Source organism: Haliaeetus leucocephalus, unplaced genomic scaffold (genome assembly GCF_000737465.1).
Source record: "Haliaeetus leucocephalus isolate CR32 unplaced genomic scaffold, Haliaeetus_leucocephalus-4.0 Scaffold228, whole genome shotgun sequence".
Taxonomy (NCBI): Eukaryota; Metazoa; Chordata; class Aves; order Accipitriformes; family Accipitridae; genus Haliaeetus; species Haliaeetus leucocephalus.
Genome location: NW_010972664.1, coordinates 24,340,674 through 24,368,188, shown reverse-complemented (window position 1 = coordinate 24,368,188; position 27,515 = coordinate 24,340,674). Strand labels below are relative to the sequence as shown.

Genomic DNA, 27,515 nt, shown 5'->3' with positions numbered 1-27,515 from the left:
TATGAACAGTTGGAGAAGACAACTGTTGTGGCAAAAGTGATCCATGTTGTGGAGTAAAAGAGGCTTCTTAGACATCATAGACCTCCTCTTCCATGGCATGACTGACCTCTCCACAAAGTTGATGGAAGGTGTTGCGCCTCAGAATCTCCCAGCCACGGTGAGAACTAGTCCTGGATGTGCTCCGTGACAATGACAGAGCAGACAGTTCCTTCTTATACAGGATGTTCCTATCGATTTCCAGCTTTTCCAAACCTTTGTCATAGTTATCCCTATCCTGAGCCTTAAATGCTTCTGTGTACCGCATTATCTTGTGTTTGTGGGGATCAATCCTGTCTTCAACTCTGTAAGAGGATTAAAAAACATAAACTGAATGCAGTAGAAACGTGTCAGCTCATCAACAAAACTGAGCAGCCACAGGAAGCAAGCCCCTCCCAAAAATATGGCTACTAACCCAGACATAGGCATGGTGCTAGCAGCTGCCAGCACACAATTATCTCCTAGACCTTCATCCCCATCATTGACTTCAGTTCCCTTATCTGCCCATGGTTTCCTGTCCTTTAACTCATTTCTCAGTCATGATTTGCCCTTTCCATTTTGCCAGCTGTAAGCTATTGGCAGACCTACCCCACCTGACTCTAGCTCCAGATCCTTTGTATATACACATATATTCATCCATCTTCTTTGTTCTTGCCTTTGCTCCTCTGATATTTCATGGCTGCTAGACTCAGGATGTCACTTATCTTTTGCTGAACTTTTATTTAAATGCTCCACTTCCACCAACCCTTCTCTACATTACTTATGACTTGTCTTCTGAAATACTGTCCCACAATATATACAGTGAACATACATGTAATTTGACAGAACTAGATCACACCAATACTCTTTTCTCATAGCATCCAATGAAGAATTGTTGCTGGGATATTGCTCTTGCAAAGTTATATTCTGCACCTTGGACTGAAGGTGTTGCATATTGGTACCACTTTAGGTCTGCTTGTTCTGCCCAGCAAACCTGAAAATCCACAAGGTTCATTTCTCTGCTAAAACCTGCAGAAAGTCCTATTTCATACAGCCTCCACTCCCCCTTCTGGCTTTATCAGCAAAAGATGATGCAGTTAGGAAAGACGCGTGCCCAAAGTTGAATCTTTTCTCACCCTGGTGTAAATATTGATTAAAATCAGAAATAATGAGGAATCTAGAGTTACCTAGACTACAGATTGTTTTATTTCAGTGCCTAAACTGAAATCCGGGACCTAAGACTTTGCCAACTGATGCAGTCTTTGCAAAGTATAACATAGTTACTAGGTTCACACGAGAAAGAAATCATGCCTTTAATTAGTCCTGTTCTGCTTTGGAATCATCTGTAGTGCAGTTCATTGCTGCTGAATGTCTAATTGATTGATTCTGCCTCTGCCATTTCATGCATCTAACGGATAGAGACAGCCAACCAAGCACAGCAGTAAAGTTTTGTGATACTCATCGTAAGAAGTTTGAAAGAAAAATTCAGGCCTTGTAACACATGCAATTTCTGGGGTCTGTGTCCTGTGACTACTGGATTAGAAAACATCAGCTGATTTCACAAGTAATTGCACAGCAGAGCTTTCTGAAGGGAGCAGTGCTTGTCCATCAGTCACAGAAAACAGATTGGGGTCTGCATTCCAGAAGGGAAGGACTCCAAACACTCCTCCTAAGGCCACTAGAAAGGCTCTTTATTAACATCTGTACGTTGGATTCTTCTTTTGGGATCCTTACGTGCACACACTAGAAGTGAACCCACCTGAGATACCATCGGTCCCCTAGCCCGTACTCCCGTCCGCAGATTCCAGAGCGAGGCCAGAGACACCGTGGCAGTTTCCGCTCCAGCATGACAGTAGTAGCCACAACCTTTAGAATAAAAAAAACCAAACAAACAAAAAAAAAACACAACAAAAACCAAAAAAACCCTCAGATGAATTAGAAGAAAAAAAAAAAATCAGACTCTCTTTCAAAATTATCAGTTTCATGAGTACTGACCCATTAATGTACTTCATTACAGCTCCATATACAATGAAGAAAAATCAGTCAATACTCCATTTATTGTATGGCAATTCACTATTTCAGTCCTAACTGTTTTGAGGCACCTAACAGTGCCATGTTTTGAGGAAGCAATAGTGCTCTTAAAACACTGTTAAATTTCTTTCCTTTTATACCTGATGACAACAAGTAGGGTAATTAATTTGCAAGCTAGAGAAGAGAACAGTATTTATATCTGCATTAACCATCATTAGAACTTACCAATGTGGCCACACAACTCCATTTAACTATTTGACTTACTCCTTTCTCACAGAAAAATACTAGGAAATGGATTTCCTGTTGAACAGCTATATAACTGATCTGGTTGAATTTTTTTGCCTTTTGAGTAAGAGAGTCAGACCAACTTCTTGTAATGGATCTATAAAGGTTACTGACCTACTTGTAATCATTACCTTGCATTCCATCTCCCCTCAGTCAATCCCTATAATTATAATTTAACTCTCAGTTACACAGAAATGTGATTTGTAAAAAAAGATGCAACTTTAGTTCTATTTAACAAGAGATTCCTTGCATAAGGAACATCTCGGGAGACACAGGATGGACTAGAAAGGCTGGATGGGCTTCTAGCTGCTATTTGAAATAAAGTAGGAATACCCACATAGCAAAGATATACTGGAAGACAGTTTCACATGGGAAGATGTGCAGAAGAATAGTCTTGCACTTGGACACTTCAGACTCATAGAAAGGATGAAAGAAATTTTGTGGCTGATGTACAGAAGCTATAAAACAGAATTAAAAGGACATGGCTTATTTTATTAGCTCCTCAGAAAAGTGAAGGCCAGGGAAAGGCTTTAAAGTACCTCCTCTAGAGCACAGATGGCAGAGTAAGTAATTGCACCGTCTAGTACATTTCGCCTGGACAACTTTTCCTCCTCTTTATTCAAAGTGAACCCCCTACCACCTAAACTAGGTTACCTGGGCTCTCCAGAGCTCATCCCGCTCGTGGGCCACTCTCCAGTGGGTGTCACCCATCATGGCAATTAACAAGTTGAGCATAAGGAGGGTGGCAATGATGGCGAAGGCAAAGTATACCACGCTGTACATAAAGGGCAGGTCCACATCATAGTTTGCAGGGCCATCAATGATAGTGAGGAACAGCTCAAAGGTGGTGAACAAGGACATGGGATAGTTGTAGAACTGCCCAAGGTTTTCAGGGTTCTCTGTCTGGAAGATGACGTAAAAAGCTAGAGGACACCAATGGGGAAAAAAAAGAGAGAGAGAGTTTAACAACGGGAATCATATTCCAAGAGCAACAACAGGGTCCTTTAAAGAGATGCTGACAACGCAAAGTGGTCTGGGAAGGAGCTACATGTGTTTCTATGCTAGTGCAGTACCCAGCATAACAAGGACAAAGAATCACTGGTCTCCATTATAAAATGGCTCAATTACCCTGATTATTTATTTGTTCTCAAAATAGTGATCTTTTCTTCAAGGATATAATAAAGCTATGTGTGTTAATCTCATTTTCCAAAGACAAATATCGTAAATGCAGTATGCTTTTAAATCTTGACTTATATATATATATATGTGGAATTATCTGGATTGTCCTAATTTCTATTACTCTGGAAAGAGCAGGAATTGAAAACCAAACTCATGAGAACAGAAATCAGTACTGGGAAAGTGACCATGCTCAAAAAACCAGAAGCTATACATCATCACCAAGTTTGCCAGCTAACTCGGAGGGCAACCTGAGAATAAATCAAAACCCATGCACTTAATTCATACTAAAGAAGTTGGCAGGGGTAACTTGTTGCTGTTTTCCTTTTGTAGACTCACCTGATGCAAAGCCTAGTATCACCACAGCCATGAGCCAGCAAAAGCGCATCAGATCTCCAAATATCATCTGTAGAGCAAAGACAGAGCCACCATAAGGCCCACCTGTCCCACCAAGTCACAATGCAACCCTATGTAAACCGTTTTCCAGACTCTACACTAAGGAGAGAATGTGAAAGTCCCAAACCCTCTGTGCAGACAAGAACTTGTCCATTTGCCATTAATGCTAGTCCTGAGGGAGGAAAAAGTATTCTTTCAGTTCTCCCAATCTGCAAGAGGTGTCAGGATGTGTGTAACAAGCCCATACTTGTTTGTGTCTTATACCTTCTGAATCATGATGGTAAAGGGTCCGAGCATCTGGAAGCCTCGTGCGAAGTACATGACATTGCACCACCCTAGCACCAGGGCAAAGGACATGGGCACCACCTCACCAGTTGTGCTGGTGAGACGCATCACCATGGTTACTAGAATCATGCAAGCATATGTGATGCTGCAAAGGAAGAAGAGACAGTGAAAAAAGTTCAGTAAAGGAATCTTACCCTCCTTTTTGTTTTCTTTTCAAAAATTCCAAGACAGGCATATATAGCCACCAGCCCCATAGACAGAGACCTCTCAGCACTGTCAACTCTACCTGTCCACTCACCTGGTTTCCTACACACCAGTTGAGCCAGTGAGAGAAATAAATCAAGATAAGGAGTACTCTAGAAGAACGGAGAAAGTGACTCATCTGGCAAAAGACAGCAGTGGGGAAAGTGAGAGGCAATATATTTATTAGACTTAAAAAGTGGTGTACTTACACAATGATGTGGAAAGGCCCTCCCAGGATGGTTTGTCCGAAGTATTTTGCTGCTCCAACTCTAAGGATATCTGGGATCTAAGAGAGACATCCTATTGACTTTAGGACTCAGACAGATTCCATTATACGATTAAATGTCATGGTAACCACCAATATTCACAGGATCTTGGGGCCAGCTGCATCTGCTTTGTTTGCTGGTTCACAGTTTGATTTCTATATTTTAGAAACAGAATGATTGGGCCCATCTCACGATGTGATAGAGATTGCTAGAAAATCTAAGAACGCTTGGGCAGACTGAGAGACTTTGGTATGTGGCAGAGAGGTGTTGCAGCACAGACCTGTGAGCCTGAAGTTCATACAGATTACTGAGAAGAGACCAGACAAACAGCTGAGCCTCAGAAAGGAAGACAAAAAATACCTGCTTGGGGAATCAAAGGCATTTCTTATAATTCTCGCTGTGTTAGTTGTAGTGTAGCCCCAGAATCCTGACCAAACACAGGAAGAAGGACCTGTCCTTCTGGAACATATATGGGGAGAGAGAAAGCTGTTCACAAGCCCTGTTTTATTTCAGTTCTCCCTGGCATCGTCCTTTGAGTTTTCTCATATAAAAGTTTCAGTCTTCTATTTCATATTATAATAAAATCAAGTGGGGGATGTATTTGTTTTAATTTAAAGAACTTTTGGGGTTTTTTTTTTGGAGAGTTCATAGTAAGGAGAACACCTAAACATGTCCACCTCAGAACTCTGGTTGAGTAAGGCTCCTGTTATAGGTCCACAGAGTCACTGATCTCCAATTAAATATAAACTTTTCTGTGTACACACAGAAATTACTTCACCCAGCACCCCTAAACACATGAGTATTTAGGGGTCCTGGGTGAAGAATCTCTAAGAATCTCATGCAACAGCTGGGATTCAACTGGACCTACAGATGGTGCGAATGGGAACTGTGGCATTACCCTGCAGATAGTATTTGAGTGCAGCCAGTCCTTCTAATTGCTCCTTCCACACCTGGACTCTTACTAGTACATTGTCACAGTCTATTTCATCCAACAGATACTGTTGACAGTGTCTATTGCCACAGGTGTATATCAAAACACTTCGACTAAGCAAATAACCCCTACCAAGTTGCGAGTACAAACTCATGTTTGTCTAGGAAGTAAAACCTGTCTTGATGAAACTCGCAACTATACAACTCACTGTTTCTCCTACCTCAAGGATCAAAATTACTGCAGCTCCAATGACTGTGATCAGCTCCCCCACCAGCCTCAGTTCATCCTCATATGTCACATATGATTCCTGGAAAAAAAAAAAACAAACGGAAAAAAGTGAATGGAAATGAAAATTAAATTTTAAAGGGAGTGAAAGGAAATTAAAAAAGAGGATGGGGGAAAAGAAGGCCCACTGTTAAGGTAATAAACATGACTAGGCCTGACAAGGCCACAGGAACCAGCTCAGCCCCAGCAGCGGAGAACACAGCATACTCCATGTTCCTCACTGACAAAGGTCAGCTGGCAGAAAGAGAGGAGGACAGCTACAGTAGCTGGGAACTGGGAAATACTTGGACTTTCCAGTTAAGTAGGTTACATGAGAATTGCCCAATGCTGCCTATGAGGCTCTGACTCCTATAGACACAGTACCTGCAGCATTTTCTGGACATAGATTGTATTGTCTCTGCTGCTTGTTTTGTTGCCTGTTCGGGGTTTCAGAGGTCGGTAGACACAGCACATAGTGAAGCAGACCATGTAGAGTATATAGAATAAAGCCAGGAAACAGAAATAGGGACGGCCATACATATTCCACTTCAGGCTCACCAGCTCCTTCACAGGTGTTAGGTCCAAGATCTGCCGTGCCTGAGAAAGATAGAAAGAAGGAATTAATTGCCATAAAGGCATTTGTTTATAAACATTCACACTGTTTCCTGGGAGAACGTCAACATGCTATTCTCACCTACTCTATTGAGCATTTGGAAGCTGAATTTATATTGCAAAAATGGAATGCTCAAGTGGGTTTGGATTTGCTCAGTTTGCCAGTAAAGAGCTTTGGAAAAAAACAGTAAAACATATCCTGCAGAGAACAGCTTTTGAGTACCAGTGAGAAGCACAAGAAAAGCATGTTAGATACTGGAATAAGTTTGTTGTCTGTGTAGGCTTAGACATGTATAAACACTTGAGATAGACCTATGATCTAGATCCATGAATGCTAATATATGAGGATGTGTTACAGAAAATAAAAAATACTATTTAAAATAGCATTTGATATCATCCTTTATGAAAGATCCCATTATCTTTTACAAGGCTATATGCAGAGTACAAGATATATACATATTAAGGTTGGGCTAACTTTACAGTGTCAGAAAGTTTATTTACCCTATGAACTCTAGGGATTCAAACACGTACAAAACTACTTCTACTCATGAATTGCCTTTTACTGTAACTGGAATGAATTTTGAAGAATATTTTCTGTTAAGCAAGACAACACAGTGCACTCTGCAGCAAACAGATACTCTCCTCTGTGCAAAATATACATTATTAGAACACAGAACTGAAAATAAGATAATTTGGATTCTATTTTCAGCTACAGAAAAAAGTTTGTGCAACCTTGCAAAATTCGCTTAGATTTTTTTCTCCAAATTGGAGTTCTGCATTTATACATGTAAGTTAACATTGGTTTCAACAGCTATTTCTATCAACTTTGGTAGTTTTTGTAGAACTCTTCATCTGTAGGAAACATATCAAAAGGTCCTTTAGATGATTAGCTCTCTTTGAAAAACTGACACTGATATTACCTTGATTTAGCAGGTAATTTCCAAAGTTCCTTAATTTCTGTCTAAATGCAGCCTGTTAATGGACTGGATTTTCAAGTTTTTGCCATTAAGCTATGATGATAAAACCTGCACTATAACCCCAGTGAGATATACTATGAAAAAAGCCAGGCTCCTTCAACTTACTTCCTTTAGATTATTTATATCATATTCAATGTTTTGGCCCTTCTTTTTAGAATCTCAGTGGTGCAGCTCAAATAGAAGACCACAGACATTTTCAGGAATAAACAGAAGCTTCAGTGAGCATCTTGCACGCATGAAAAACAGTGCTGCTGCATGCCTTGAGCTTGTGTTTCTGTCAAAGATCTGCATATATCCACACATACTGAGTAGCTGAGGAATTCTATACAAAAAGAAAGCTTCATCATAAAAGTTGAGACCATTGTTTTAGAAGTGACAAAGAGGGTCTATAAAAATTAAGAACAGAAGAGTTATGAGCACTGGAGGGAAGAATCCTCTCCTATCATACAATTCCATTTCAAAAACTAACAGGAAGAATACAGAAATTTTCTTAAGTGCCCTCATGGTTGATCTGGTTGATTTGCACACATGCATATAAAGGACAAAGAAAAGAGAGAGATGTTATGGGGAAAAAAAATTCAACATATTTTCCTCTGTTGAACATTGCTCATCTATGCCTCTGAGTGAATCTCTTGATTTGCTGCTAGGATGACAACTATAAAACTTGGAAAGATCAATGTCACTCTGCTCTTTTTAACTGTTTTCCCAGAACAAGATGAAATTGCAACTACATGAAATGTCTAATAAATGTCATTACTTCTTCCTACAAACTTTGCCTCATCTATGTCCCTAGAGTATCACTACTGCCAGTAACCCCATCACATAACTTTAGGCACTTAAAGGAGGTATCTTCATTAGTGATGCGGTTATCCCAAGATTTTTCTCCTTGTAGGCAATAGGGTCCCACAGATTGCCATTCAGCTCACCTAAGATCTAAACTGCTCTCTGGAGATACTTAGTTACTTGCGTTTCTCTATCATCCACATGTAAAATGTAGGGAATCTGTATTCCTTAATTAGACACTTCAGTTGGAGAAAAAAATGAGATGGGATGAATCTAGGCCAAGTGCACTTCTTTAGCTTAATTTGTCCAATGTGAACACACAATATTGTGTGCAAAAAAGTAATCATTCTCAAGCCCACCCAAAACTAGATGCTCTGCTTAGTAAACTAGTCTGTGAGGAAAGAATGAAACACATGGGAAAGATGTTAATTTTAGTATTTAGTGCACTATTGGGATGTATTCAACAACATAGTGACAAGAGCACTATGCTGATATGAATAAGATGTAAGACAGAATATTAGGGTCTTTTCATACTGAGTTCTTTTGAAAAATTTGGCCTGTGATTCCCTACTGGTCATAAAATACACAGAGTCCCACTGTGAGGAAGTATGTTCCACAGAAATGACAAATGTTATTTTCAAAGTAGGTGGATGATGCCGACTCAGGTTATCATGGCCTCCAAGATCTGTGGTAGTTGAAGAACTAGATCTCTACTTTGGAATCAAATGGATCACCCTAAAGTATTTTCAAAACAAATTTTCTTTTTCATTCAGTTATAAGCCATATTCTGTTAAAATGAAAGTAAAACAAAGGTACTTTGTTTACTGGCACCTGCAAGCCCAGAAAATCAGCATGTAGTCTTTTTGTGTTTTTCTGTCATCTCATAACTGTTTTGGGTCCATTCCCAATCTGGAAGAAATCAGTATAGCTGAATTGAAGCTATAATTGTACTGGTTTCCCACAGTTGAAAAGTGAGCCTGTAGTCCCTCATCTGTCTTCCCTATGTGGAAGTGTAATTTCTATTGATGTAAGTAGAATATGTAAATACTTAGTCCAGAAATAGGACTAGGGCTGGTATGTTTATGAAGGATCAAAGTTTGCTTTGTAGGTCAAGGGGCTTGATCTACTCCAGAGATAGGCAAAGGCAGTTGGATTCAGCTACTTTAAGACAGTCAGTGTTATTTCATTTGCAGTTTCTCTACCTATGAAAAAGGGAAGAATTTATTTGACCATTCTCATAGAACATATGCAGGGTTCACATGAGCAATAAGCTACTTTTCCAAGAATCCTTTCTGAGGTTGCCAACCAAGTGCCAAAATGTCAACAAGGCCTTTTCTGTAAAAGGGAAACAAAGGTATATATATAATTGATTGGAAATTATCCTCAGTTCTGATGACATCTTGAGGGTAAAACAGAAAACTAAGAACTAAAATTTATGTGATAAATCTTTGAAATGTTTTTGTTGTTTGTCGGAACATAGAACTGAGGATGACAGAATATTCTTGTTAGTACAGCAATACAAGTCTTTTGTATCAGAATATTTAGGATAAGAAAATTGGAACATTTTTCCAGAAGAGACTAGTACTTGTCATCTATATCAAGCCTTCACCTTCTGCTAGAAGACTGACACTTAAAGCACAAGTAGGACAAACAGGGTATACTTTACACCTTGCTTATGAATTTGACCCACAAACTTTATTAAATGCTTCTAGACCTACTTCCTATTGTAATATTTAGGGGACCACTGAAATAAACAAGGAGAAGTAAGTCAAATTGGCATAAATGGGTTACTTTAAAGGAAAACTTCTTATTGCACTATAGATGTTTTCCTTCTCTTGCTACATTGCCCTGCTTCCTCTAAGTCAGCCAAAGACAGATTGCACGAAGTGCAAGGAATACATATGTTTCAGTAAATGGACATGACTAACAGAACTCTTGAATGGCCTAAGAAATATCCTGAAGGATCAAAACTAAGTGAGAGGTAATGAACCTAGCTAGATAGCCTGAGGTGTTCTGTTTTCTGCAGAAGTCAGTATCCTAGAATTCTTTGCACAGGAGAGTAAATTTCATTTGCAAAAGGATGATGTAAGCTTGAAGCTTACTATAATCTCCCTGTAGTTTAGTTCCCTTCTATTTTTTCCACTTTTCATCCACTTAAGGGTCAGAAAAATATATCTCAGTACCTACTTGTGCATGTATTCCCCTTAACACAAGAGGAACCTGCTTCTGATTGGAGCCTAAAGATGCTCCTCTGGTCCAATACTGGACTGGGAGGGTATGATAGGATGGGGTGACCACATAGCATTCTTCTGGAGGAGACAGCAAACATTTTGGGCCAAACATATATGAAATGCAAAAAAGAACTACTAGTTATGCATGCAAAAATTGCAATTGTTCATATTTAAGAGCATTCTAGAAAATAAAAATCATAATACCTCATGGTATTTGGGGACATCTTGTCCTCTGAAATTAGGAATCTTAGATCTGCATGCACTACATGTTTTGGGATAAGATAAGAGGCACAATATTCTGCTTTCTTTAAAATTATGGTTTAGTCTTCTGGACAACTTCTAAGGGTGTTCTATTTTTTTACATAGACTGCTTTCCCTTGAATTTCCATATGTACCACCACACATAGAAATTTAGAGGATTTTCAATAAAAGCAAATGAGACTTTCACAGACTTCCCTCACACTGTGCAAAGCTCTCCAGTAGCTGAAACTTCTGTTAGAGAAGTTTGACTAAAATTTTGATAGATGGAAATAATACAGGATGGGTAGAATTGTGGTAATTAAAGTGTCTGCCAATTCATTTCCTGTCCTATTAGGATTATTTAAGGTGATTACAACTGATAGGGTACTGTACCTTTAAAGTCTTAAGGAGATCTGCCTATGGTTGCCATTACACTCTGCTATTTTTATCTCAGTGATCCCTTTATAAATTTTTGAGCCTACAGCAGAGATAATTTGCCCGCTTTGAGTCATAACCTGGAGTAGCAATGTCATTGAGTAAAGGAAATAATAATGAGTGGTTTTAAAATGCACTCCAGTTTAGTATTTCTGAACATAGCCGTGTCTCACAGGGACATTGTGGGAGTTAATCAGTATCAGTTATAGAAAGCTACTTGCTAGAGCTACTCTAGAGGTACTTGTCACTGATATCTTTGAGCCTGGTGAAAGAGAGACAACCCTTTACTGAATCACACAATGTCATTTGCTGTAGCTTGCTCATATTAAGTTCTTTCAGTCATCTGCAAGTTTCACACCTCAGAAGAAACTGTATATAAAGCATCAGATGTAGCCCAAACATTAGTAAGCTGCTACATTTCACATATTCCCTGCAGCACACAGTACAAAGTCCTTGCTCTATGCATAATATAAAAGAGCTTGAACCTTCAAACTCATAATTCTTTTTATAATCACCATGGTCTGCATATAGAAAGCATGTGGTGCCCACAGTACCTCTCTCTTCTTGCTTGAGACAATGAGCTCAAGGAAGGACTGATCTTCAGCCCAGGAGTCAATCTCTGTGAGATCATAGAGCACAGTGGTCAAGGGGCCAAAGGACCAGAGATTGTGCTTCCGCTTCTGCATAAGGTGTTGAAACATCTGAAGAGAAAAGGGGGTCAAGGATATCACAAGCTTTCCAGTATACAGTGTATTTGCAATGAGAACAAATAAAGTTGTTAAAAACCCTTAATTACAATGTATTTTCCTTGTTGTGGTTCTCATATCTCTCAGGGACAATTACAGCAGGTTAATAAGTGGAAGAACCTTTTCTGATTCCCATTTGATTATTAGCTCATGCTTGAGGTAAGGGATGAGTGATTTTTACTCAAATTCTAATCAAACTCCTGAAGTTATTTGACACAGTTATACATTTTGACAACAGATTTCATAGGGAATAAGTTAATTAGAAAAAATCCTTTTATACTCTTCTAAAAGTTATCAGGAAAGTTATCACGAAAGAGGTGTGGCAAGGGAAATGATCCTGTCTTTTCTAGATCTACAGAAGAAACACTAACCACCTTTGCCTTTTTGTTAAGGGAAAGGATGAGAGTTTACATTAAATATTGACTTCTTGTCTATGAATAACTGTCTGTGGATACCTGAGGAAGTTTCCCCTTGTGTCACACTTAAGGTAGTGAAATCTAGACAACAAAAATAATTTCAGGCAGACTTCCAAAAAAATTACTGGGGCTGGATATTTCTGTTAATACCTGTTTAACTCAAAATACTTAAAAAATTGGGTCAAAAGATCTATTCTTTAAGAACTTGTTTCTTTCATTAGGATAAAGAAATTTCTTATAAAGGGTTTTCTGGTCCTACATGAGACTTATAAAAAAAAAAAAGGACTTGTTATCTATCTTCTACCCACTAAGAATATGCACAAACTCCCTTGGTCTGCATGATGTTATTTCAAGTTCTCCATTTCTCTTCTATATGGAGGCAACTGTGTCACACAAACTCACCACAGTGTTACCCTCAACTCCAGCCAGTTTGAATGGAGTAAGCCCCTCATTGTTAGGAATCAACTCAAGTGAACCTGGTGCCTCTTTGTTCCTGTCATAGGAAAGTATCAGGCTGTACATGTGGCAGGCAAACGTCTTATTAGGTTGGAGAACCAGGATGTGAAGAACAGTGTTACCTATGAAGGAAGCAGACCAGATAAAGTATGTGGAATAGCCCAGCCCTGTGCAAAGACTGGCAATTGACTAATGGCTTTCATTTTCCTCACATCCCACGGCTGTTTGTAATGAGAGAAAAATATGTGCATGCACAGATGACAGTCTGATTTAAAGCATCCAGATCCACCGTATGCAATTCACTAGGCCACACAGCACATACCCAGATAATCTTGAGCTCTAATATCAGCTCCATTTTCAATGAGCAACTGTACAATTTCCTCATTTCCCACACAGGCAGCAAATGATAAAACATGTTCCCCTGCAAAGAAAGGAATGGGGAGAAACAACATTAAGACCCCAGTAGGCAGGAGAGGTTGAAGCGTGCTGAAGGAAAGCTATCTATGCTATGAAGCCAGAGATATGAAAGGAAAAGTTACTTCAGGTAACCTGTAAATTTCCTGCCCCACTCCTCATCCTACTCAGAAAGGAAGAAAAAGGCCTGCCCCCCCCCAACACTAAAAGGAAGAAGTATTCTTTTGGGGACATTATCTAAATAAGGAAGTTGACAAGTAAGTTGCAGTATATGCTGCTAGGAAGAAGTAAATTATAATTTTTATAAAATGTATATTTTTTTGCATACATGCAGATATATAAAATGTGTATGATTTACATATTTATGTAGTATTTACATACTCAGATGTATCCTACTGTCTGCTAAAAGGTGTGTGACTGATGACACCTAGAGACACTCAGAGATAAGCCTCTGCTTATCCGGTTTAGATGGATACTAAACCAAGCCTCCCTTATGTTCCCTCATCACTCTGCTGGTTCCCTCCCATAGCAGCAAGGGAAGAAGACAAGACTGTACCAAAATAGAGAAGGTTCTGGGAGCTGCGCCTGAAGAAGTGTCCAGTAGCCTGTGCTGTGCAGGCATTGGCCCCTCTCTTGAGTAAAGCCTTCACCAAAGTGATGTTCTGGTTCACAGCTGCAATGTGGAGAGCTGTCTGCCCTGTAAGACACAGAAATAAAACCTCACCTTCCAAGAAAGCAACTTCAGGCTGATCAGTAGCCTGCAGTTCACATTTCAGTCATGGTACATCAAAGTTTTTTGGGACTGCATCCATAGCTGCTATGTGATTTATCTTTGAAGTTATCCCTGTTGTGTGCAGAGGGTTGGACTACTGATTTTCCAGAGGTCCCACTCTACAAAAATCTTTTTATGAATTCATGAAAACTGACTTTACAACCTCGCAAAAAATCCAACAGGATGCACTTTCTGGATTTTTTCTGGGAGAAACCAAGATATGCCACACTCTTCGAGGAAGCATGCTGAAAGCTGTGTGACTGACTATGCTTTCCTTCATGGGACATGAAGATCACGTCAAGACAAAGCTCCCAAAGACGACTTGATCTAATCCTTCAAACTAGGTAATAGAATTTTTAAACCCCCCTCATTATTATTTTAGTGGTTTCAAGATTCTGTCTGGTATTCCTGTGTAGTCAATCAGAACCATTCTTTAAAAACCTGGCTTAGAGTCTAGACTCAAAAGCAGTGGCCACATTTGTTTTCAATTCCTATTCTTTGTCAACCAAAGAACTATTTTTTTCTCCTTTCAGAGGAGATCAGGTAGGTTACCCCTTTGTTACACATGAGTATGCCAGAAAGCAAACTGTACATATCTTTGCAATCCCACCACAGCCAACAGGCCCACCTGTGGTTAAGGGTTTATCAGTTGCACATCTGCTTGTTTGCACATGTGTGTACTTGGGTTTAATATAATTCCACCTTCCACAAATGGTCAGGAGCCATTTATGTGTTGGTTTTGCTACGTAACAGTTTAGCAATATATTGAACCAGGAACAGTATAAGCCACTTTCCTCAATGTACAGGTAGTACTTCCTCTCTCCCCCTGCAGAGAACCCTGCCCATCCTCATTCCATGAGTTGTTACCTTCATAGAGTTCTGATGTCATCCTCTCATTGACAAGCTCAGGAGCTGCTTCCATCAGAGTCACTGCCGCCTCCATGTTATCATACAAAGCAGCTACGTGAAGGGCAGTCTCCCCCACTGCACCTAGAAAGAGTAGGAGAAGCATGTGAGTCGTCTAGACATTCAACTACATGGGACAAAAGCAGAAGTGGATTTATTGGGGTAGAGAATTACAGGAGTGCTAGGTCCCCCCTTAAGTACTGCCAGGTGCCATCTCATCATATGACATGGTAACAGCCACATAACTGCATAGACTCTGTCCTTCACTCCATCAAAATGTGAAAGCTGAACAGAGACTTCAGGTGTTCGTAAGTGACAGCAGACTCGGGTGTGGACTGAATCAACACACAGCCCTTCCACTGACCACCTTTCACAGTAAACCACCTCCTTCAGTCCCCCTAGAAAAATGGGCCCATTCAAGCTGTAAACCTCTGATCATCACCATTCCCTTAGGGTTTGATGAGCTGTCCAAGTCAGAAAACTCACTTTGCTGCAAAGCTGCTGACACAGAGTTAAGTAGTTTGAGTCTGCTAATGCAAATGTTTTAGAAAACAAACGTACTACTCTTCTCCTTGTAGCAGACTCTTGCCTTCCACAGAAAACCATCTGTCACAAATAATAAAGTTACCTCTCTGATAAATATCACATGTTCCATCAGTGAGAAGCTTCCTAATGGCTGGGAGGTTGTTCTCTTTGGCAGCCTGGAGGAGTGGGGATTCCCAGATCCTGTAGTCAAGAAAAAGCAGCTGATAAGGAACACAGTTAAACACATGGTGCCTCCCTCCAGAGCTAGCATGGCCTTTGCTTGAGACGGTATGTATCTTCAACACTTCCACTGAAAAATGAGTAATGCACAGCTATCATCTGAATTACTCCCATAAAGGATGGAAAAGTATAAACAAGAATTCCCCCTGTGTTGTAGCAACACTTCCTATGGTATAATTAAAAGAAAGAGCTCTGAAATGTAGTTCCTCACCATATAAGTTTATGATGAAAAATTTGAAAGCTTAGCTATGCTATTTTTTTCTCTAATGCTGAGAAAATTGAGGAAATTGTTGAGAACAGAAATGTATGCCTGTACTGGGAAAGAGCATGCCATCCATCAAACAAGTTCCAGACTGAATGGTTCACTTAAAGCTGAAGAGTGCCTTTGCGTATGCAATGAGGCTCTGGGTTATTTCAGTATATCCTTTGGGGCTGATGAAGAATTTACAAGTACAGTCACCAAACTTCACTACAGCAAGGTCCTTTCATGCAAACAGCAGGTCAAGGGAGGTGATCCTCCCCATCCTACTCAGCTCTGGTAAGGCCATACCTAGAGTCTGTGTCCAGTTCTAGGATCCTCAGTACAAAAGACATATGGAGCTACTGGAGAGAGTTCAGCAAAGGGCCACAAAGACGGATTCGTAGTTTCAGCCCAGCTGGTAACAAAGCACCTGGCAGCCGCTAGCTCACTGCCCCCCCACCCCAGCCCACGTGGAACGAGGAGAAAATATAACGGCAGGCTCGTGGGTCGAGACAAGGACAGGGAGGGATCACTCCCCACAGGTCACGGGCAAAAGACAGGCTCAACTTGGAGAATAAACAAAATCAATTTAACTTACTACCAATCAAAACAAAACACGGATATTGGGAAGTAAAACCCAACCTGAGAACACCTTCCCCCCAGTCCTCCCACCTTCCCGGCTCAACTCCACTCCCAGTTCTCTCCACGTCCTCCCTCCAGTGGCACAGGGGGACGGGAAATAGGGATTGGGGTCGGTTCCTCACACCTTGCCTCTGCCGCTCCTTCCTCCTCCGGGGGAGGAGGACTCCGCGCTCGGCCCCTGCTTCGCCATGGGGTCCGTCCCTCCCTCCCATGGGAGACAGCCCTTCACGAACTTCTCCAGCGTGAGTCCCTTCCGCGGGCTGCAGTTCCTCACAAACTGCTCCAGCGTGGGTCCCTTCCACAGGGTGCAGTCCTTGAGTCACAGACTGCTCCAGCGCGGGAGTCGCGGCCATTTTGGGGGACATCCGCCCCCCCGCTCCCCTCCATGGGCTGGGGGGGACACACACAGCCTGCCGCCTCCCGGCGGGCTGCGGGGGCATCCCCTCCTCCCCGCTCCTGCTGCTGCTCCTCCTTCACTGACCTCGGTATCCACAGAGAAGTTCCTCTCACATTCCAATCCCCTGACTCACTGGGGGTTCCCCTCTTAAATCTGTTCTCCCACAGGTGTTACCACTGTCACTGAGGGGCTCGGCCTGGGCCAGAGGCCGGGCCGGCTGGGAGGCGGGGGAGCTTCGAGCAGCTTCTGACAGGAGCCGGCCCTGCGGCCCCCTCCCCGCTACCAAAAAAACCCCGCGCCACACAAACCCAAAACAGATGTTTATGGGACTAGAGCATCTCTCATATGAAGAAAGGCTGAGAGAACTGGGACTGTCTAGCCTGGAGAAGAGAAGGCTCGGGCGGGGTTCTTCTCAATGTGTATAAGTACCTGAAGGGAGGGTGCAAAGAGTTACCTGTAATGCCTGTTTGCTCAGCATCCAAATGAGCTTTGCCAATGTTCAAAATAATGAGTGGGCCACCCAAAAATCACAAAATATAGAACTAAATCTACTAATTTGGGGTAAATATTTCTGTTATCCGTGAACATTTTCAGATTTACCTTTTAGTTCATGAAAAGTGGTTTGGAGTAGGGTTTTTTTATTTTTGTTTTTATACAAATAAAGAATTCAAAGTAGCCCAAGTTCAGGAGCTAAAGATTTAAGGGGAAGAAAGACCCTCAAACCCAAAGAAACAGCTTACATCTCATGAATTTTCAGTATAAAACAGAAGGAGATTCCTCTCTCCAAATAGGATAAATTCAGTTTTAGATCTCTGTTCAGATACAAATGTTGTGCTTTTATCTCACCTCTGCTTTCTTGTAGTACAGATGTTTAATTTGTTCTTAATTATCTAGCATGGCTCAGGTCAAGCTGTAATGTGTGATGTGGAATAAGTCTAAGGAACACAGTAGAACAATGACAAATTCAACCTGATATGAAAAAGGAGAACATCAGCCCTCATTTTCCTACCAGCCCCAGTCTGTCCTTTTACTACAATCTAACAGCTGCCAATAGACTGGATGTTAGTCTCACGCGCACACACACACACACACACACACAAAAAAGCACGTGGGACAAATACATTAGTTAAACCATATACCTGGAGATATATTCAATGCTTTTTCCTTGTGATGTCCCAGATTTCTTCCTTGTATTCTGATATTATTTAGTTACAAGATTTTCGGGATACAGTTTATAGGGCAAATACTATATAAAGCAATAGGTGTTTTGCACTAAGTGATAACACTGATGTTGGAATATATTATTAATATAACTCTATTATAATAAAGCCAGAAGAAAACCCACATCAGAGAAAGAGAGAGAATATAAATGGCCCATTGCACAAAATGTTTTCTCAGAACTTGTGCTTATTAGGTATAGCATAATTTAACAATAAAACTGTAGGAAAACAGGCAACATAGATTCTGTGGCTTATAGAAATATGTATTTATTGCTTTATGAACTTTTGTCTTTTATGCTTTATTGTCTTTTATGAACAATAGAACCTTGAACCAAAAAAAAAAAAAAAATTACTTGATATGCCATTATCTCTGGATTTAATCCACCTGAAATGTGCAAGTTCTGCACACCTTTGTAGCAGAAAATACTGACACGCTTGAGAGAACTTGGAGGATAAAGCAAAACAAAGAGAAGTATCAGAATTACACAGATAAATAGGAATCATTTGAATAAGTGTAAATTAATGGGCATGGGCTACAGGTAATAAAAGCATAACCGAACATTACATTTATCATTCCATAAAAGGAGCATTTCCCATCACCAGCAGCACCCCATTATCTAAGTTACTAGAAACTAGACTAGAAAAATGCTGAAGAACAGAGGAGAAATAAAAACATTCGGAATGTAATGAACCATGCTGAACAAACCAGGGAGCCATTCTGAGATATTTTTATGTGTCCTTCAAACTCTTAGCCTTGCTGCTTTGAGAAGTATTCCTTCTTTAGCTTACTCATGCCTCAGTTGCGTTAGTTGCTAATTACAAGATGATTTGATGAGAACATTGCATCTAGGATCAGACAAATAGGAATAAAATAGAGAGGCACTCTGAGCAAAAGTTGTAAGATTCAGTATCAGTGAAACAAGCTTGCATCTCTGCCATTATTTTGGCTGAGAAGGAATCAGTGTTCCTGGACAATGTTAAGTTTCAGAGGCAGGAAGTGGGAAGGAGGTGCGGTGTCAATAGTATAAACAATGCTACAATTAATATGTTGATGCTTTACTGGGTAGGCCTTTATCCCTCAAATGACCTCAGAGAGGAGGAAGGATTGGGCAAGAGACCATGTGGGAGGAAACAAACACAATACCTTTCTCACAAAATTCTCTAAAGCCCTTGTAAACAACTAATTAAATTACAAGCCTGCTAAGACACCTAATAACTACTATACTCAGCTTTCAGAAATTTAGGGCAAAATTGTCAAACCTTTCTACTTATTGTAGGAATGTCCAACTGGACTTGAAGAATCAGAGATCCCAGGCCAAACAGCAAGCTGGTGAAGATCCCAGAAGTGTTGGCAAATGTCATGGCATGCTGCCTCTGATGCCTGAAAGGTCTGTGACTTACATGTTTATACTATATGCTTTTACTCTCATTTAATTTTCTGTCCCATAATTGGGGAAACATTTTACTCTCATTTAAAATGTACCATTATAATTATCAACTCATTTTTAATACATTACAGCAATGTGCTGAGCATATAAATGTCAAGTACTAGGTGAGCCAAATTCACTAATATAAAAAATAAAACAAAGTCACCTCAATCTAGAACCTTCAAAACATTTTAATTTCTTCCTGGCCCATCAAACACAGCATGAATTTCACATTTTACAACTCTACTTTCTGTGTGTCAAGGCAGCAGCAGGTAAAATCTGTAACTTAGTCTCTTAACAGAGCTGCCTACAGTAGATGCTTAGTTTCCATAAAGTACCATTGTGTGGAGAGGGTGGCTTTCAGAAAATGATTCAGCAGAGACCTGCTTAGACACTCTGAGAAGACAATTCAGCAATTCTAAGTTAAGATCCTGTTCTAAATCAATCTCTTCATCAGCTATGGAGTCAAGGGACACTAAGCTCTTAATTTAGCCAGCTAAGTTAGGTCTTTAGCACTAGGCAGTACTGATGTTGCCTTATAGGATCAGTTTAGGATAAGCATAGCTACATGGCTAACCAGTAGTTTGACAGACAATGAAAACCACAACAGTATCCACCTGGAAGTGCTCCTGGGTCTTCTTACTGAGCTAAGGAATGTAGCTGTGTTGAGGCACTTAGGAAGCCTTGATCATGCATTACTATCAGTCAGTTTTCTTAACAGATGATTCAATTATATGCTCAGGAAGCTGTTTTTCAATGTAGGTGAGGACAAAATCAGGAACACCCGAAAATCCATTGTGAAACAGAGAAGATAGAATGTAGGTCAGATTCTGACTGAGGGAGTCACGTAAAATAGTTTTAAACAAGGTTAAGGATTTCACAAGCACTTTCTGCTGGTAATATGTTGGATTTATATTGGATTTACAGCTTCTTAAGCACTTCTTTTGGAGTGCATCCTGCTCATTACACTTATGAAGAGATAAAGAATGCAAGGACAAGTCCATAAGCCTTAACTCTTTTATAAAAAGAAGAATTTGGATTTATAGGTTTATTCTTTTAAAACAAGGAAATATGTTAAATATATGAACTGTCTGGACAGCAACCAATCTGAAGCTTCTTTTTTAAGACTGAGCTCAGCAGAGGTGCAAAGGAGCATCTCTTTCTCTTCTTTCCTTCCCTTAGATTCTACTACTTGAGTCATTCACTGTATGGAATTTTCCTATTGTTTGCTCTATTTTAAGTTTGGCATCTGCTAGTGTCATGCTTTATCCTCATAACTATGTCAGTTACTGAGGTTCTAAAGCAATTCTTTCTAACTGAGCTATAAATTCATCAGCAGGGTATTATTTCAGCTTTCTTTTCTTTCCCTGTTGTGGTGCTCAGAATATCCGTACTCAATACTTCATCCAGAAATTGCCAAAGGAGATTCTCCATTCCTTCTCCTAGTACGTTTATGTAAATGTATGCAAGACTGCAGGACAGTAGAAGAGTGCTCAGAGGAAGCTAACCAGCCAGCAAGAGGATCAATGCAATCATCTAACAAGATGCTAAAGAATTAGTTAGGAAGTAATAGCACAAAGTGAAAAGGAGACAGATAACAGGGGCTTGGACAATCAACAGGGCCAACAAATTTCTTCAGCATCGACAGCAAGACTCAGCAAATTAACTGGAACGTCTTGTGCATGTATGTCAAAGCCCCTTCAGTTTACAGTAAACAGAGCTTCTCTGGAAATAAATTAAACAGGTTACTAATTGCCGATGCTACCAGACAAAAAACAGGGAAGTCTTATCTGTTCAGATATTTAGCTATCTACCACACTAAGCAATAGAAATCTTGCTCAGTCACTTCCAGCAGGGCAATCTCCTTGCATTAATCTCCTGTTCTTAATTCTGCATCTGAGACCATCCTAAGAATAATCTCATGCTAGAACTGGATTAACACTTCAGCAGATGTTATTCTTTATTATCACTGAGTTATTCATAAAACAAATTTGTTCTCTGAAGCATAACCTCATCCTGCATCAAAACTTCCAACTCTCTCCAGTAGGGCTTTTCTTGCACATTTATTCTAGGTTGTGTTCCTCACCCTGTGTCTAATTAGTTTTCTGTAACAACTTTTTAATTTGAGGTGTTTTTTTCTCAGAGCACAGTTTTCATGTTTACTTCTTCACAAGGAAAGCTATAGCCAAGTTTAAGGCGGCAAATAGCTTCCTAAATCTGTGAGCCTAAGCTACATCTCAGGCACTGAGGTCAGATGTGTGTACATGCATTGTTGGGGAAATGTCAGTTCTGGAGGACCTTTGCACTTGTGAAATTAAGGAGGGTTGTTTTCCATTATTAGACTCAAAACTTCATTAGGATGATGTAACAGCATAAGGAAAGACCAGAAATGCTACCAGTGATGCCTTTGACTTTATTTTACATGCAGCAGCAGAGTTTCCAACAGGATGTTCTTTGCATCTTGACTACTCGGAAGCACTGTTATTGAAACATATTACAAATGAAGTGGTGGAAATGGGAGCTGGCATCTTTATTTCACTGTCACCTTTGGGAGCAAAGGAACCAATTAATACTGAGAGGCGTTGTGGATTTTAAGACAAGACAGTCCTACATTAATTTGTGCACTGAAAACTCAGTAATGTTGTTTAGACAAATGAACAGCAAAACTATGGTGACATCTCTCATTCACTACCAGCTTGAGAAAGATTTGTTTTCAGTATAAGCAAAGCACTTCGCTAACATGTCTGTGAGACTAAAAAGTCACAAAAAAATTTGGAAACTAAAGGGGATATAAAGTTTTTATTGCAACATGTTTGGAATGACCATAGCTGTCTGCAAGTTATGCAAATTGTCCCAAGCACCTCTAATGCATTATTTCTCATACCACAGATTTCTATAGTTAATTAGTGTGTAAAAATGCTTTGTTTTGTGTTTAGGGTTTTTTTTTTAAATGTACCACACAAGTTAAATATTTTATTGTCATTAGAATAATTAAGCCTTAAAGCATCCCACAAAGGCCAGGTGATACCACTAATCCCTAAGCAGCAGCTGTGAAAGAGAAAAGACACACAGAAGATAGATTATTTATCAATCAAAGTTATAGAGGCAGGAAATAGCAGAAAGAAAAATATTACATAATTGTCCTGGATCCATGTACTCATTTGCGCTGCTTTCTGATTTATTTTTTAGTTATTTTTTTATGAACAGTGCAAATCTCATACGGTGGAATTTCTAAAATTACATGCTAGGGAGATTTTGTTCACATCTCCTTAGAACCTCTTACACTGAAATCCGGACTAAGAAAAATAAATCAAGCAATGGCTTTCATAATTTCTGGAAGATCTATTAGACTGTGACAGGCATGTGATTCCTCTTCACCTCTATCAGGACTGAATTTTCATAAGTATTCATCTCTTTGTTCCCCATGATTATGAACTATGTTGGATTTTTATGTTCATATGCTCCAATGTATGTAGATCCCAGAGTTTACTTCCAAAGATAGTTCTAGAAAGGACATATGAGATGTGACCACTGTCCCTGGGACTCCACAGGCTGTTTAAGAAGGAGAGTCTTGGATAGAAAGAAACCAGCAGAGTAAGGCAAAATAAACTCAAAGTCCTTTTTAATATTAGGAGATTGTATCACATTTCCTGAACTTGGATGGCCCTCTGGGAAATGTTATACAGTGCAGGATTAAGCCAAAGAAATCCCTCACTGTAGATAATGCTGAGATCAACTGCCAATAAGATTCAAAGAACCATTACACATGAAGAAAGAGATTGAACAGCAATTCCAGTGAAGGTGAGAACTACCAAAACAGTTAGCTTTCAGATATTATCATCACCAGCTGTAGGACAGGAAAAAGCATTGTTCTTCTCTTGCAGACTTCCTGTGTGCAGTCACAGCATACTAGTTAAATAGTAATATAGTTACCACTGGCTTTCAATAAGATAATAGCAGAATTTAATTGCTACTCATTGCTGTATGTCTTCCAGCACCATTAACACTAAGAAGAATTCAAGCTGAAGCCACAACACTGCAATTCCACACAACAAAAATGACAGGATCAAGTAAAAGCCCTCTTGGCTTACAACAGTTTTTCCACAAAAGCAAAAGTTTTATAAGAGTAGCTCTTATATACAAGTCACCACAAAAGGTTTTCCTCTTGTGTTTTTCTATCTGTCCATAATTAAGAATATGAAAGCAATAAAACTGATTCCAATCCTCTGCAAAATGTTAATTTTCTTTCTCCTCAAACTCTAAGCATCTCTGGGGACAAGAAAGGAAAGGAAAGAGTAGGACAATAAGCGGGAGAAATGGTCCTGTCCCTCTTCAGGAAAAGAGTATCCACATGTTGGCACCACATAATTTCTGACCAAATAGCAGAAGGCGAATTTATGTTAGTTGAAAGCTGTGGGAAACATATAGACCTAAAGTGGAAGGGAACAGTTGTGTCCCCATGCAACCCTGATTTCACAGATAATGATATCATATGCACTACATGTGTTGTTACACAGTTTTATAAAGAAACCGAGAAATGTTAGTTTTGGGGACCACTGGGGTTGCACTATAGCGATCTAAGAGAGTTTATGAAGAAGGGTTTATATGCCTAACAGTTTTTCTGTTTTCCCTAATCAGTAGCAACACACAAGATGTTCATGGGCCTGCAACACATGACTAATGAGGATTGTCAAGCAAACAGAAGGTTGAACAGGAATCTAATAGCAGCCTATGTGAAAGGGAGCAACAAAAAAGGAAGGGACCAAACCCTTCTTGTTAACAGCAGATGGGAAAACAAGGGGCTACAGCATCAAATGATGATTTTGGAGGTTCAGATTGAACATTTGGAAAAAAAAGTTTTTCACTAGGAGGTTACTACAACACTGTAACAGGTACCTAAAGATACGGTGGAATCTCTGTCCTGGATGGCTTTCAAGACTGAGCTAGAAAAAGCCAAAGCAATGTGATCTATTGCTGGCAATAGTCCAGCTTCAAGTGGGAGATTAGTTAGAGACATTCAGAGGTCCCTTCCACATCTCTGTGACTTTAAAATGTGAAGATAATGTTATAGTTATAAAAATATTTTTGCACACATTCATTTGGATATTGATGAATCTGCCAAGAACTTATTTCTCAGTTACCTGTGATGCTTCTCATGAACATCCCAAAATGTAAACACTTCAGCATTCTATGGAGACACTATTGTTCCCACTGTCCCTCCCATTTTAAGTGTATTTAAGTCCTACTGCTCTGAAGTAAAATAGAACAGGTTTTTGTTATTTGGTCAGAAGTTAGATGATGGTATATGTAAGTTCTTTCCCTAAAGACAGATATGTACATTTGTCTCTCTTAAGGTACTATTCTACTCATCTCTATACATATATGTGTGTATACATACATATGTAGAGAGAGAGAGAGAGAGATTTTGTCCCACATAGCCACCTTTTTGTTCCCAGAGATGTTCAGAGTTTTGTGAGGAAAGAAAAAACAAATTTTACAAAGGACTGGAAGCAATTTGTTAATTGAGTACTGCAGTGTTTGTGCATGCAGAAATGACAAGGAACAATGAAAAACAGATTCAGCTGGGTTTCCATGAATACTCCTGCATTCCTGTGTGTGGAGGGAGCAACCCTGCACAGCAGTAACAAACAGCCTTGATTCAGTATTTACCTGTGAAGACACAGGCAATCTTCGTGATAATGTTAAGGTCTAAGAGGAGTCACTGTACATGTTGACCCCGGCGCCATGGTGGTGAGAAACAGCAGTCCGACCCAGGAAGTGACTGACCACCAGAATGTGGAACAACATTAAGTTCACTCTATCCTACAGTAAGGGCAACATTTAGAGAGACAGAAAGCAGAATCTTTGCAAAAAAGCCATTATTTCAGCTGACTGCAGCATATACGTCACACACCCCCTTAATTAAAAAAAAAACAAACAAACCAGTCCCTCACGCATTTTCTTGTGAGCTTTACCAATGAAGCAGGAAAGACAAGAGTATACGTTATTAATTTGTGACTGAAGTCCAACACTCAAGGTAATTCAATTGTGAGCTAGTAAACCCACCTGTGAAAGCAGATAAGATTGGAACTCCAGAAGCATTCCACCTTGAAAGAAGAAATCTGATAGAGAAAAGTGCTCCAGGGTTGTTTAAAGTTTATCTACTGGCAGAAAAGCCTGAGGGAAAAGAGTGAGAATCAGCTACAAGGGGAGAGCAGCAGAAGAAAAGGAAGACAAGAAGGCTGAAATGCACTGTACCTTTTCTGCTGGAGTAAGTAGATTTCATCCAGATGTTTATCCCAGGATTTTTTGCCTTGCAACTTCTGACTCAGTCCATTCCAGATCCGGAAATAGAAGGGCTTGCTATTCCCAAATAAAGGTACCCCCATAGCACGTCCCTTTTTCTCTCTTGCCTAGCTGCCTGAAAGCCAGCAATCCCACTTTGAAAAAAGTCAGGGAAGGCTTACTACAGGTCACCACTCCTCCGCCCCCAGTCACTTACAGAGGAGACTGTCCGTCAGCTGCATCAGCTGATCAAAGTACATGTAAAAAACACAAAATAAAATCACTTGTCCCTAGCAGACCATACCTTGAGCCTCATCGAGTACTTAGTTTCCAAAATAGCCCAACCCAAAGGTGTGTCTGATTTAGAAGTAGCTCACCAGCAGCTTACCCCTCACAAGGACCCTATACAGCACTGAAGAATTCATACAGCATCAATGTCCTAAGCTTCTAGTATTTCATTTCTGACGTCTAGTATTTAGAAGTAATCATCCTTCGTATGTATCTCTGAATTCCTCTGGAAAGCAACATGTAAGCAATTTTGAAATAGACAGCTGACAAGTCAGGCAAAACACCTTTTAGGTGAGTGAACATGTGGGAACGTGCCCTAAAAGACACTGCTCTCTGGGAAGGTAGTATAGAGGAGGACACACCTCCCACTCCAACTATCTGCAAATCCCATTAAAGAAATTATCATTATAGACTCCACCTTCTCTATGTCAACGAAAATCACTTTACTTCACAAGTTAGAAGACTTTCTGTAGATTAATGTGTAAACTTTGCATATTTCATTTTCCTTTAATGTTCTACAATCTCTCATTATTTCTTCACATTTCTTCACATTTCTTCCAGAAAAGCTTATTTAGGAAAGGGATGAAAATTTCTATTTAACAAAAACTAGGTTTTGGTGTAGAAAGACATCATCAAGGTCATGTGGGGGGTGTCTGCAAAGCAGTAGACAAAATATCAAAATAAAGAAAGGAAACATCCTTCTTCTTGTGAAGAAGCTGGAAGCTATGTGGGAGAAAAAAAGAAAAGAAAAGAGAAAAGAAAAGCTCCTAGTTTCTAATCTTCTTCCCCTAAAGACTTGTCCTAATATTCTTGCATCTCGAATCAACAGAAATGTCCCTTCCTTCTTACTCCTGCTGTAGCAGAAAAGGATTCTGTTCAGGATGTCTGGACCTAGGCAGAATCAGTGTGTAAGGGAGAAAAGCGTGTAAAGCAATGGGGCTGAGTCATCTCTTTGAAACTCCTGGTTTATTTAGAGGTTGCTTAGACTTACCAAACCAAGATTCACATCCAAACTTCTGTAAACTCATGATGTATCCTATCCTATAAAAATGTAAATTGCCACACAGAAAAAACGCTTTAAGGCAAACTTGAGGAATCGTATCCTAAAATGTGAGATTCACTGAATTGTCCCATTCTAGGAGGAAGTGTCAAGTTTAACTGTCATAATGGGAAAAATTCATTACTTGCTACATTGAGAGGTTAGAGTGTAACACCAGCCAGACGTTATGAGCAAAGTGTGAAGGGTTTTTAACAATATCAATAATGTATCCCTCCTAACATTCCTGAGGGGGTGAAGCAAGTCCACTCAAGGTATTTGGACACTGAAGTGTTAAGTGCCTATGACAGACAAACACAATCTCTATTTTCCC

At 39.9% G+C, this 27,515-nt stretch overlaps 1 protein-coding gene across 1 annotated transcript; it reads right to left on the bottom strand.

Moving 5' to 3' along the window:
* Positions 1–67: 67 nt before the first annotated feature.
* Positions 68–25,961, bottom strand: LOC104831800 (transient receptor potential cation channel subfamily V member 6-like). The gene is made up of 15 exons (XM_010567623.1): positions 25,831–25,961; positions 15,509–15,606; positions 14,842–14,964; positions 13,759–13,899; positions 13,111–13,209; positions 12,735–12,910; positions 11,725–11,871; positions 6,277–6,489; positions 5,849–5,935; positions 4,641–4,717; positions 4,168–4,333; positions 3,847–3,913; positions 2,986–3,254; positions 1,775–1,881; positions 68–341 (listed from the first exon to the last, which is right to left on the bottom strand). Exons 1-15 carry the CDS (start codon positions 25,959–25,961, stop codon positions 68–70), a joined length of 2,175 nt encoding a protein of 724 aa, XP_010565925.1.
* Positions 25,962–27,515: the final 1,554 nt, after the last annotated feature.

Coding starts and splice junctions, on each gene's coding strand:
- LOC104831800 (XM_010567623.1), bottom strand. CDS start 25,961: ATGGGGGTACCTTTATTTGGGAATAGCAAGCCCTTCTATTTCCGGATC. Junction 11,872..12,734: donor GAGTTGAGGGTAACACTGTG/GTGAGTTTGTGT, acceptor TTTTCTCTTCAG/ATGTTTCAACACCTTATGCA. Junction 6,490..11,724: donor TCTCAAGCAAGAAGAGAGAG/GTACTGTGGGCA, acceptor TATCTTTCTCAG/GCACGGCAGATCTTGGACCT.